This window comes from Quercus lobata, chromosome 12 (genome assembly GCF_001633185.2).
Source record: "Quercus lobata isolate SW786 chromosome 12, ValleyOak3.0 Primary Assembly, whole genome shotgun sequence".
In the NCBI taxonomy this organism is placed as follows: domain Eukaryota; kingdom Viridiplantae; phylum Streptophyta; class Magnoliopsida; order Fagales; family Fagaceae; genus Quercus; species Quercus lobata.
In genome coordinates this window covers 2,554,346-2,567,466 of record NC_044915.1, presented here as the reverse complement: position 1 = coordinate 2,567,466, position 13,121 = coordinate 2,554,346, and the positions used below count along the sequence as shown (strand labels likewise).

Here is a 13,121-nt window from a genome sequence, read left to right as displayed (position 1 = left end):
AAGAAAAAGAATAATGTACCATGATTTCATCAACATGTAATAAGACTATAAGAGATGTCACTTTAGTTAGGTAGGCAAGGACGAGTAATAAGCATGTGACAATTTTCCATATTCAATGACAATGAAAGACTTAACCATTCCTAGTACTATCTAGCTATAAGACAATTTCCCTCTAGCTATAAGAAGATTTTCCTCTTTGGACTAGACTTTTATGTAGTTCAGAAATATCCCTAAACCTTACGTTTGACAAGAAAAAAATTTGAAGACAACCCGGTAAAAATATATTTCCAACTCCACTTAAAATGCCTATAAAATAGGACACTCTCCTACTAATCCATGTTTTCAAAACAAACTTATCCAAAATTTAAAAATAAAAAATAAAAACTATGACACTAGACCCCAAAAAAAAGGTCTCATTGCACTCGTAAAGCACGTGTGATGAGGTTAGTATATATATATATGAAAATAGTGGGTGAGTGAGTGATGGAATTTGAACCAAAGATATGAATTACTACATACATAAAGTTTGTATAATATTTTCTTTTCACTTGGCTTAGGATAATAATTATCACATATTTACTATTGCACGCTCATCGTGGGGTGAAATTGTATTTTTTAAATTCAATTTTAGTTACAAAATCACGTTTCACAATTTTAACTGAAACAATATTTTCAAAGCACAATTTCAAACCTTTATGCATGCACCTTTGTACAAGTACGTGTTGCATACAAGTTCTAGTCAAGAGTGTGTATGGCAATGTATGATAAGCTGTGTATACCAATAATTTCCCCTTGTCTTATTTCATCCTTCATGGATGAACCATCCACTTTTAGTTTATACCCGTCCACTTTTTGGACTTGGAATTTTCATCCTCTTGGGATGATCCATCCAGTCCATGGACTCTAGCCTATACCCGTTCCAATTTTGTGGGTTTAGAAAGTTCATCAACCTGGGATGGTCCGTCCAGTCTGAGGACTTTGTTTATATCCATCCACTTTTGTGGATTTAGAATTTTCATCCTCCAGGGATGATTCGTCCAGCTTGTGGATTTTATTTATATCTGTCCATTTTTGTGGACTTAGAATCTTCATCCTACTAGGATGATTCGTCCAGCTTGTGGACTTTATTTATATCCGTCCATTTTTGTGGACTTAGAATCTTCATCCTCCTGGGATGATTCGTCTAGCTTGTGGACTTTATTTATATCCGTCCATTTTTGTGGACAGAATCTTCATCCTCCGGGGATGATCTGTCTAGCTTGTGGACTTTATTTATATCCGTCCACTTTTGTGGACTTTGAATTTTTCCAACTTTTGGACTTTGTGAGAATTCAGGTTGAAAAGACAGATGTGTCTGAATATTCTTCTTAAAAAAAATCATGTGTTTGCAGAAAAGTACCTGCCACCTTGGGCTTAAAAAGATACTTAAAGTATTGTAGCAAAAAGTTGTTAAAGTAAAACTAATAATTGTAGTAAAAACTAAATAAACTGGGAAAAAGCGTTGATGCTCTTCATATTGTCTCTACTGATAGTATTTCCGTTGGTGCTCCGTGTTCCATGGGTGCTGAAGTTTTTGACCGTCTAGCTTCTTGAGGTGGTAGGTGCTCTTCCTCTGCCATGATGTGATCCTGTAGGGTCTTTCCCAATTGGGGCTGAGCTTTCCTTGCGAAGGATCTCTAGTAGCACCCATTACCTTTCGTAGTACAAGATCTCCAGCCTGAAAGTCTCTATGCTTGACATTGGAGTTGTAGTGTTTCGCCATGAGATTCTGATATCGCGCCATCCTTTGCTCCGCTGTCACTCGTACTTCATCCACCAGGTCGAGTTGAAGGCGCATGGCCTCTTCGTTCTTAATCTCGTCGTAGTTCTCCACTTGATAGCTTGTGAGCCCTACTTCTGCTGGGATGACAATGTCACTTTCGTATGCTAGTCGAAAAGGCGTTTCTCTAGTGGGTGTTCTTGCTGTAGTTTGGTATGCCCACAGAACGCTTGGTTGCTTGTCTGGCTAGATACCCTTTGCCCTCTCGAGCTAGGTCTTGATGATCTTGAGCAATGACTGGTTTGTGACTTCAACTTGCCCATTGGCCTGTGGGTGTGCGGGCGACGAGTAGTGATTCTTGATACCTAGCTTTGAACAGAAGTCCCTAAATGCGCTGTTGTCGAATTGCTTCCCGTTGTCGGAGACAAGCACTCTAGGTATTCCGTACCTACAGATGATATTCCTCCAAACAAAACTTCTAATATTCCTCTCTGTGATAGTGGCTAGGGCTTCTGCTTCTACCCACTTAGTGAAGTAGTTGATACCAACCACCAGAAACTTTAACTACCTAACTGCTGTTGGGAAGGGGCCCATGATATCTAGTCCCCATTGAGCAAAGGGCCAAGGGGCTGTCATGGGAGTCAGCTCTTTGGACGGTTGCCTGATGAGATTACTGAACCTTTGACATTTGTTGCAGGCCTTGACATAAGCTTGTGTATCTTTTAGCATTATAGGCCAATAGTATCCTGCTCGGATCAACTTGTGTATTAATGACCGTGCCCCCGAGTGGTTTTCGCAGATACCCTCGTGGACTTCTCTCATTACGTAATTTGCTTCCTCGTGGCTTAAACACCTCAGATACGATCGAGAGAATCCTCTTTTGTATAAGACATCTTTTATTAGCACAAACCGTGCAGCTTGGACCTTTAACTTCCTGGCGGCGTCATTCTCGTCTGGTAATACGCTAGTCTTCAGGTACGATATCAATGGCGTAGTCCAATTTCTTTCAGAATCTACTTCTTGCACATTTGTTCCGTCATCAATCAGTGAGGAGATTTGAACAAATGACAATACTTGTTCGGGGACAAGCATAAATTCTGCCAAGGCCGCTTTTGCTAGGCGGTCGGCACATTCATTTTCCCTCCTTGGGATTTGAACAAATCTGACTTCGAGACTATCGATTCGATTCTTCACCTCTTCTAGATATCTCTTCATCCTTTCATTCTTTCACTCGTAGCCGCCATTAATCTGACTTGTTACCACCTGTGAGTCGCAGTGTATGACCATGTTTGGATAACCACACCTTTGTGAGGTCTAGCCCTGTCACCAAGGCTTAATATTCGGCCTCGTTGTTGGTTGTGGGGAAATCTAGTCGGATCATACACTCAATCTTATCCCCCTCTGGGGTTTGGATAACCACACCGACCCCTCCTGCTCGCCTATTGGATGACCCGTCCGCATAAATATTCCACTGCCGCATCTCCTCTGCCCCCTGGCCATCCCCGAGGGTGAATTCAGCGATGAAGTCAACAACTACTTGCCCTTTTATAGCTGTTCGCAGACGATACTGTATATTAAACTCACTAAGCTCCACTGCCCACAAAGCCATCTGTTCTGCGGTCTCAGGGCTACTCATGGCTCTTCTTAGGGGTTTTGTTTGTCAAGACAACGATGGTATGTGCTTGGAAGTACGGCTTGAGTTTTCGCGCTGCTGTTATTAACGCGAGGGCCAACTTCTCCATCTGAGGGTACCTCTTTTCTACTCCTTGGAGCGCTCGGCTTGTAAAGTAGACCGGTCTCTGAGATCCGTTTTCCTCCCTCACTAAAGCTATGCTTACAGCGGCTTGTGAAATAGCTAAGTATAGGTAGAGTTCTTCTCCTGGTTTGGATGGACTGAGCAATGAGGGAGATGAAAGATACGCCTTTAAGTTTTCAAATGCCACCTGGCATTTGTTCGTCCACTCAAACGATTTTTTCAAATTGCGGAAGAAAGGTAGATATTTGTCCGTTGCTTTCGAGACGAACCTGTTTAGGGTTGCGATTTTGCCATTCAAACTTTGCACCTCCTTGACTGTCCTCGGCGGCTCTAACTCTATTATGGCCCGTATCTTCTCCGGGTTAACCTCTATACCTCTTTGGGATACCATGAAGCCCAAGAATTTCCTTGCCGTCACCCCGAACGCGCACTTGCTTGGATTTAGCTTCATGTTATATGACTGGAGGGTGTCAAAGGTCTCCCGGAGGTCGCTTGGTTGATCATCTTCGCGTAGGCTCTTCACTAGCATGTCATCGACATAAACTTGTACGTTCCTCCCAATCTGGTGCACGAACATCTTGTTCATTAATCTCTGGTATATCGCTCTAGTATTCTTTAGTTCGAATGGCATCATCTTGTAGCAGAACAGTCCCTGACTGGTAACAAAAGAGGTCTTCTCTTGATCGGCTTCATCTATTTTGATCTGGTTATAGTCTGAGAAAGTGTCCATGAAGCTCAAAAGTTGGTGTCTTGCGGTTGAATTGACCAAAGTATCTATTCGAGGGAGTGGATAACTGTCTTTGGGGCAGACCTTATTGAGGTCCATGAAGTCTACGCACATCTGCAATTTTCCATTGGCCTTTTTAACCATGATGACGTTTGCCAACCAATCGGGGTAATACACTTTTCTCGGATGAAATCTGCCTCAAGCAACTTTCGAACTTCCTTAGCTATCGCTTTGTCTCGCTCCAAAGTGAATACCCGTTTCTTCTGCCCGATTGGGGAAAATGAAGGCGATACATTCAACCTGTGAACTATGATTGAGGTGTCGATTCCTGACATGTCCTCGTGACTCCAGGTGAACACGTCTTGATTGTCTCTTAGGAATGCCGTGAACGCTTGGTGTGCAGGCCAACTTGCAAGTGTACCCATTCTGGTTGTTCGTTCTGGCCTTAAGTCATCAAGGATCACTTCCTTGAATTCTTCAACCTGCTCCGCTACTACCCGTTTTTCTCCTATGCACATTGTCTGCTGATGATCTTCCATCTCTAGCATAGCAATATAGCATTCTCGCACTGCCACCTGATTTCTGTGCAGTTCTCCTACTCCATAATTCGTTGGGAATTTGATTATTAAATGATAGGTTGAAGTTACAGCCTTCCATGAGTTGAGGGTGGGTCGTTCGAGAATGGTATTTTAAGCGGACGAGTAGTCGACCACCAGGAATGTTACTTCCTTAGTGATCTGCTGGGAGTAATCACCCATCGTTACTGACAACGTAACGGCATCGATGGGGAACACTCTCATCCCTCCGAAACCAACTAGAGGGGCATTAACCGAGACCAACTGTTCTCTATCAATCCTCATCTGCTGAAAAGCCGGGTAATACAGGATGTCTGCCGAACTGCTGTTGTCAACTAAAACTCGGTGCATGTTGTAGTCTTCTATCCTCAGGCTGACAACAAGCGCGTCATCATACGGGTGGTGCAGCCTTCAAGCATTTTCTTCTAAAAATCTGATGACTAGGTTGTCGATCCGTGCCATCTTGGGTACAATGCTTGTAAGCTGGACGTTCTGAACCATTCTCAGGTACGTCTTCTGGGCTTTTTTGGACGACCCAGAAGTTGCCGTGCCTCCTACGATCATCCTTATGCCTCCAATGGGCGGCCTTGGGCGCTCATTCTCCCGTCACAGGGCCTGCTCTTAGGGTGGATCCGTTATTTCCTTGCTAACGAACATCTGTAGCTTCCCCTGTTTTATAAGGGCCTCTATCTGCTGTTTTAGATCACAGTAGTTAGCTGTGTCGCGCTCGTGGTCTCGATGGAAGTGGCAGTACTTTCCCTTGGCCTCTTGCTAGGATCTCCCTTCAACTTGCCGGGGAACGTCAGGGCTCCTTCATCTTTGATATGCATTAAGACCTGGTCTATTGGGGCAGTTAATAGTGTGAAGCTTGTGAACCTCCCAGTGGGGGGTTTGGAGCGTCTATCATCCCGTCGTTCTCCGGTCCTAGCCACCTTTCGCCTTCTATCTTGCCGTGTGTCCTCCTGTTTTTCCCTTTTTCTGGGCTTATCCTCGCAGGCCAGCAGTGCGTCTTCCGCGTTCATACATTTGGTGGCCCTGTAAAGCACATCCGACATGGTCTTTGGATCATTCTTGTATAGAGAAAATAGGAACTTACCCTTTCGTAACCCATTAGTGAATGCTGCTATGAGTATCTTGTCATTCACTTCGTCAATTGAGAGGGCCTCCTTGTTGAAACGGGTTATGTAGGACCTCAGCGGCTCGTCCTCCCGCTGCTTAATGTTCATCAGACATGCAGTAGACTTCTTGTATCTGTACCCTCCAATGAAGTACAAAGTGAACTGGGTACTCAACTCCTTGAAAGTACTGATAGAACTAGGCGTTAACCGACTGAATCAAATTCTCGCAGCATCCTTTAGCGTTGTAGGGAAGGCCCTACACATGATTTCGTCTGTAACTCCTTGAAGGTGCATCAAGGTCTTGAAGGTCTCCAGGTGATCTAGAGGGTCCTTGACTCCGTTGTAACTGTCTATCTGTGGCATGCAGAATTTATGCGGCAGAGGGAAGTAATTGACGAAGGCAGTGAACGGTGAGTCGGTTCGATTGACTAGGTCATCAAGATCGCTGGATACTCGTCCCTTGAGGGCGTTCATCATAACTTTCATCTGCTCCTTCATTGCCTGCATCTCCGCGACAAGGTGGAGCTATATCCATGAGGGTTAAGAGGTTTATGTTTTGTTGCTCCGGTCTGCTTGGGGTGTTACTACCCTCTGGTCTCTCCTGGTTCCTGCAATCAGCATTGGCACCTTCTTGATCTTCTTCTTGGTTTCCTATCACCGCGTTCTTCTATCGCAACTGTTCCTTTAGGGTTTGGTTTTGTCTAGTGAGGCGCTCCACTGCCGCTGTAAGGGTTAGGCCTATCTCTCCAGGGCAGTAGGTTGTGGCTCGTCTTCCTAAATGTTGTTGGTGGTCACTATCGAGCGTGTAAGTACTATGCAGCCCTTTGTCCGGGTAGCGTTTGTATGGCCTACAAGTTGCAGTCACGATTTCCCACAGACGACGTCAACTGATGATGCCGTAAATATCACCAGTGAGCTACACGATCCTCGCACGCTCGTAATGATATCTGTACAGAAAAGAGAGAAGACCTAACAGAGAGCACTGGTGTGGTGTTAGCCAAATACCCTCCGAAGGTCAAGTTAGAATGATTCTCACAACTCTAGAGTGCTAGAGAAGGGTAAATTATGCGTACCTCGATTTGTAAGGGTATTGAGGCTTTTATAGTAGTAGAAGGTTGGCATTTCTTCCTTAGTATAGAAGTCTTTTCCTTATAGGAATCCTCTTGAATAGTTCTAAACGTGATGGACAAGACATATCCTTGTAGGGAAGATCTTCATTAACGCACTTATCTTCCGGAATCCTCTTCGTGCTAGGATTCCATTTACCTTGGGATTCTATGGCGATTAAGTGTATGTCGCAAGTATTTCCCATCTAGGGTTTCTACTGTATCTATCTATAACAGACCTTTGCACAAGTTGGGCTTGCCCTCTATCGGCCCACGGACATGGATCCGTCAGGCCTATTTAATGGAGGTCCGTCAGGCTATATTTTTACCCTCTTCAATAAGCATTTCACAGATTATGATAGAATAGAAACTCTCTTCCAGAGACTACATATAACTATGAGTAGAAATGGGCATGTTCGTTCCAAAAAGGAGTCAAATCTATTTATTAATTACCACGGGGGATCCATTGATTACCAATTGTTAATGTTAGGATCCTGTCTCTTTGCTTGCTGGTGGCCACTACTAGTGCTAGTAGTTCTCTATTTGTGCTTGCTGTTGTATCACTGCAAGTTGCAAAGTTGCTACATATAATATATAGGGGCTGCGTACCACACCACTAGAGCGCTGCAATACTGCTATTACATTGCAGTGTTATTGTGTCATGTTCTAATATTTATTAGCAGCCAGTCTATTAGTAATTTAGTAGTACTCCTATTAGTTAATTATAACATGTGCTCTATCTAAAATAATAATAGCATGCAGTGTTATTGTGTCATTTACTCATATTAATTAGCAGTAGTCTATTTATTAGTCATTAGTAATCCTAGTAGTCAATCACAACATTTTCTTCTATGATGTAGAACAGACAGCATAGACTTTTTTGGAGCAGCAAGGGTGTTGGAAGTCAGTACAGCGCAAGATGAAAGGGGGGGGGGGGGGGGGGTGCTAATAGAGGTCATCGGAGTGACGATGTCGAAATTGCATGAAATTTGGTAGATTGAAGGGAAACAACATTTTGATCCAGACTCAAGACCTCAAGCATTGCCTAAATTTAGGCAAATTCCTTCGTAAAGCCTCGAAAACAGTGCTTTTGCTATTTATAGTAATATTTATTTTTCCTTAATAACTTTTAGTTTCAAAATTAGAATAAGGTCTCTTCTGTTTTGGGACGTCTCTTAGAGACAATATTTTCAATTTTCGCAATTATCTAAATTTTGTTATTTTTGGCAAAAATAGCTATTTTGTCACCTAATAATGTGATTAGCATAGATTAGGATTTTTAGGTGTTTTCATAGCCGTCCTAGGGTTTCTTTTACTATTTAAACATATTGTAGCCTCCAGGAAAATTTAGTTTTCAAATTTATAAAAATATAGACTTTGTCTAATTCTCTATGGTGTTTGGTTTCTTTTTCATTAAAAAAAAATGTGTTTGTTTTCTTGTAACTTCCGTGACATCATTCTATCTAATTGGCTATGTGATTAATTTGGAGTAGTTAGTCAGTTAGTTGGTACTGCATTTTGTTAGTTACTAGCTAGTCTAACAGATTGTCAATTAAATATATAAGGCTGATTCTCATGATAGATTATTGTACATTCATTCATTCATTCAAGAAATATATATTTCTAGTCTCAAACAATCTCTTCTCAGTTGCTCTATTCATTGTGCTCTTTTAGAATGAGTGAATGATCACAGGTTTGGAGATTGACCCCTCTGCACACTTAAGCGGCAATTGTGCTCGCTCGGCCCTGTAATCCCATAAAGCTTATCCATCCCTATTATTCTTTTACTGGGCCCTGAGCTGAGCCCACGAGCCCGTTATTCTATTTTCAGATCCCCACATAAAGTATCCTTGCTATCGTGAATTGTGAAATATAGTGACTTTTCTTCTTGCTATACGAAAGGATTTAGACAAGAAAATGACTTTAGAAATTACCAATGTTTTTAAACATATATAGTGTGTGGTGAAATCTTATAATCATGCCATAAAATCCTCAATCAAATTCTTTTTTATAAGTTTTGAATGAATCTCAAGTGCATGTGGTGGAATTACTCAGTTGTTTTGACATGCAAAACTCTAAAGAGAAAGTGTGGTCTTCCCCATCTCTTTAATTCCCACTATGGATATGAACGAGACATTTTCTTCCACATCAATGTTAAATAATGAATCTATGATAATTTTCTTATCCTCTTCTCTCCCAACAACTTATTCTTCTCGTACGAATGAGTGAGTTTGGTCCCTCTCCCTCACCTTTATTTGCAAAGGATGCTCTATCAATTGGAATTTGTTCCTATCATTTGCTTTATCCCTTACTAATATATTCCTTAAAAAGCACGTGTTAATAAATTCCATGTTAATAACATGACTTTTTCGTTAGATTATGGTACGTTGTGATTGGAATTGGCGAATAGAGAAACAAAGGAAAAAAAAGTCCTGAAATATTTCCACAAAATTCACCATGTGGTGGTTTCCACACTAACTTTATCTTCAAAGCAATCGGCTGTCAGTGACCTCCGCAAATCATGCACAGCTCTTGACAACTTTGCTCAATTTTCAACACTAATCATTCATCAAACCCATCAAATTCCCAGACATGACCACTGATCAAAGCACCATGCCAAGATAATAATAAAGGTTTCTTGGAAATTCCCCTCCCCCCTCTCTCTCTCTCTCTCTCTCTCTCTCTAGCATTTTCCTGGGTGGATTGATACACGTTGAGTAGAAGGATTGGAATTTTTTTTTACATACACGTAAAGAACCTTAAAAGTTGTGCATGTTCGTTCTTTCTTTCTCTCTGTAAAGAAAAATTCTAGTCACATCATAAATTTCTCCGAAGATTTCATATACTCTTTCACAATCACAATTTTGTTAGTGGGAGGTCCACCACAATACAATATTACGAAGAGGGTATGAAATTTTCAATTACTCTCTGAAATTAACATTATGTTTAAAGAAAGGGAAAAAAAATTATGGGAATAGATTTGGAAAAAAAAAAAAAGATAGAAAATACTATTTATGTATGTATTTGGAAGTAAAAATGAAAAAAAAAAAAAAAAAAGGAAAGAAAACGAAGGAAAAAATAATGCTAAAAAATTATTTTATTTTTTATTTTTTGTAAATTGTAAATGAATAATTCATTAGGAAGAATTAAAAGTAATTTTACAAAAATATTCAGAACTTTTTTATACTTTTATGAGGGTACAAGAGTAATCTTGTATAAAAAGTTAATCTTTTTTTTTTTTTTTTCCCGGTATGTCGCTCCATGAGCAAAGAGTGCCACTCACGAGTGGAGCGAAAACAAAGTTAGGGGGAATTCTTCGTTGGGGGAAATCCTTTTATTTCATATTGAATATAGATCCATGTCTTTCTTATTCCACTAGCTACGACCAAAGTCTTTCTTCTTCCATTAGCTAGGACCAAATTCTCACATGTCCACTTTGTTATTACAACCGTATTTTTTGATGTCAAAGACCAGAAGCTTCACACAAATTATTATTGGATCTCGGTTGTTCTTAACAGAGATGGCTATTCATTTAAGTCTTCGGGTAGCACCACTAGATTTTCAACAAGGTGGAAATTCTCGTATTCTGTATGTACATGTTCCTGCGACTCGAATGAATATTCTTGTTTATATCGCTATGGCTATAAACACTTTCTTCTTATTATTAACAAAACACCCCCTTTTTCTTCGCTTTTTCCGAACCAGTATAGAAATGGGTGCTTTTTTTACATTGTTTACCTTAGTTAATGGGGGTGTTTTGGGGAAGACCTATGCGGGCACCTTTTGGGTGTGGGATGCTCGTTTAACCTCCGTATTCATCTCGTTTCTTATTTACCTAGGTGCACTGCATTTTCAAAAGCTTCCTGTCGAACTGGCTTCTATTTCAATCCGTGTTGGACCAATCAATATACCAAGAATAAAGTCTTCAGTCAACTGGTGGAGTACATCGCATCAACCTGGGAGCATTAGCAGATTTGGTACATCAATACATGTTCCTATACTCATTCCAATCTTGTCTAACTTTTCTAACTTCTCCTTCTCAACCCGTATCTTCTTTGTTCTGGAAACACGTCTTTTTATTCCATCTTTTCTCGAATCTCCCTTAACGGAAGAAATAGAAGGTCAAGAAGGAATACCAAAACCTAGTTCACTAGTTGAGTTTTTCTGCATCTATGACTGAATGGTTAAAGTGCCCAACCTAATAAAGAGGCAAATTTGTAGGTTCGATTCCTGCTGGATGCACTTGGAATGCTCAGTTCAATTGCTACTCACGGAATTTATACATATAGCTTGTCCTTATAGCTTATGGATCATTCGAGAACCAAGCAGTCGACCATTCACCGCCAACAAACAGGCCCACTTGGATGCTCTCTTGGATTGGGTATGGGATAGGAGCATGGATGTCAATACCGTACCGTACCGGCCGTACCGGCCGGAATATACCGTACCGGCCAGCAATCCGGTACACTCGACCCCCCTGTTTCGTACCGGAAAAAATACCGGGCGTACCGGCCTCGTACCGGCCGTACCGGCCAATTTCGGGCAATACCGGCCGGTACCGGGCGTACCGGCCGGTACAGAAAAAAGTTTTTTTTTTTTTTTTTTTTTTTTTTTTTTTTTTAAGTTTTGTAATTTTTGAATTTTTGTTAGGACAAAATGGTAACTTATTTGTATTAACTTATTAGTATTATTTGTTTTCTTAATATGCAATGGTAACTTTTAAGCTTTCTATTTTATTTTTTTTATTTTTTTTCCCTTTTAATTGATACTAAAGTCTAAAACCATGAATAACTAGTTCTAAATTGAGGAAATATTTTATGGTAAACTTTTATATTTATTATAATATATATATACACAAACATACATACATATATATATATATATATATATATATATAAATAGCGGTAAACCCGAAACGGTACACCGGTATTGACCGGTATCCGAAATATATCGTACCGGTGGCCAAACCGGTACGGCCTCCGGTACGGTATTGACATCCTTGGATAGGAGGCCTATACATCCACTTGCATAGCATGTCGGTAGTAGCTACAAGACAAAAAACGAACTCAAGAATGCAAGAGAAGTGCTTTTTAAATGGTAGAGCTACAAGAAAGCATCTACTAAGCTAACCATCTAATCTAAGCAGTAGTATCTCAACTCAAGGAATAGCTTTCTCGCAAGAGGAAAGAGATGGTTAGGGTCTGGCAACTGATGAAAACGTCTTGTTTGGAAGTGATGGGACTTCAACATTGTATTTGATTAACCGTCAAAATTTCAAAGTCATAGGAAAACATATTGTCACATATAATGGTCATGAAGTACACAACCTTGATGAACTAGAGTATATAAATGGAGAAGTTTGGGCAAATGTTTGGCAGATTGACTGCATTGCTAGAATCTCACCTAAGGATGGTACTTTGCTTGGATGGATTCTTCTTCAAAATTTAAGGGAAAATTTGGTACAATCTAGGAATAATGGTATTGATGTTTTAAATGGCATAGCCTGGGACAGTGCTAAAAAGCGCATCTTAGTGACGGGAAAACATTGGCCAAAGCTTTATTAGATCAATCTACATCAAGTAAAGAAAAAAAACAAGGAAAAGAAAAAGACTCAAAGTGGGAGATAAGTCAAAGTTTAAGCGGTTGAAACCTGAGTAAAATTTTATGATTACATTGAGTTCTACTGGCTTTGATGTGCAATTATTTCATTATGATTGTAGAGCAATTCTTTTGTCCATTCAGAGTCTACCAAGAATTTTTCTTAGAAGGTTTTGTGGTGGTGGAGTAGTGATGATGCCAAAGATGATTTTGATTTGGGGATTTTGGAGAAGGGTTGATACCTATGCACGAGAGAGAACTAGAAAAAAAAAAAATACAAGTTTTGTTTTTAATCGATTGGGAAGAGGGGGGTGGGGGGTGTTTGGTCTTTTAAGTTTGTGCCACTTAGCAATGCATGTGCAAGTCATGTGCTTCATATTTCCATCCCACTTAACCGTAAAACTAATGGCGGGGTGCAAAGTGTAACGAATGTCATAGTTTAGGGTGCAAATTGTGCATTCAAATAGTTTAGAGTGCAAAGT

At 40.5% G+C, this 13,121-nt stretch overlaps 1 protein-coding gene across 1 annotated transcript; it reads right to left on the bottom strand.

The window, feature by feature from the left end:
• Nucleotides 1-1,522: 1,522 nt before the first annotated feature.
• On the bottom strand, nucleotides 1,523-2,974 carry LOC115971659. The gene is made up of 3 exons (XM_031091662.1): nucleotides 2,328-2,974; nucleotides 2,125-2,207; nucleotides 1,523-1,962 (listed from the first exon to the last, which is right to left on the bottom strand). The coding sequence occupies exons 1-3, from the start codon at nucleotides 2,972-2,974 to the stop codon at nucleotides 1,523-1,525; spliced, it is 1,170 nt and encodes a 389-aa protein (XP_030947522.1).
• Between the last annotated feature and the right edge of the window lie 10,147 nt (nucleotides 2,975-13,121).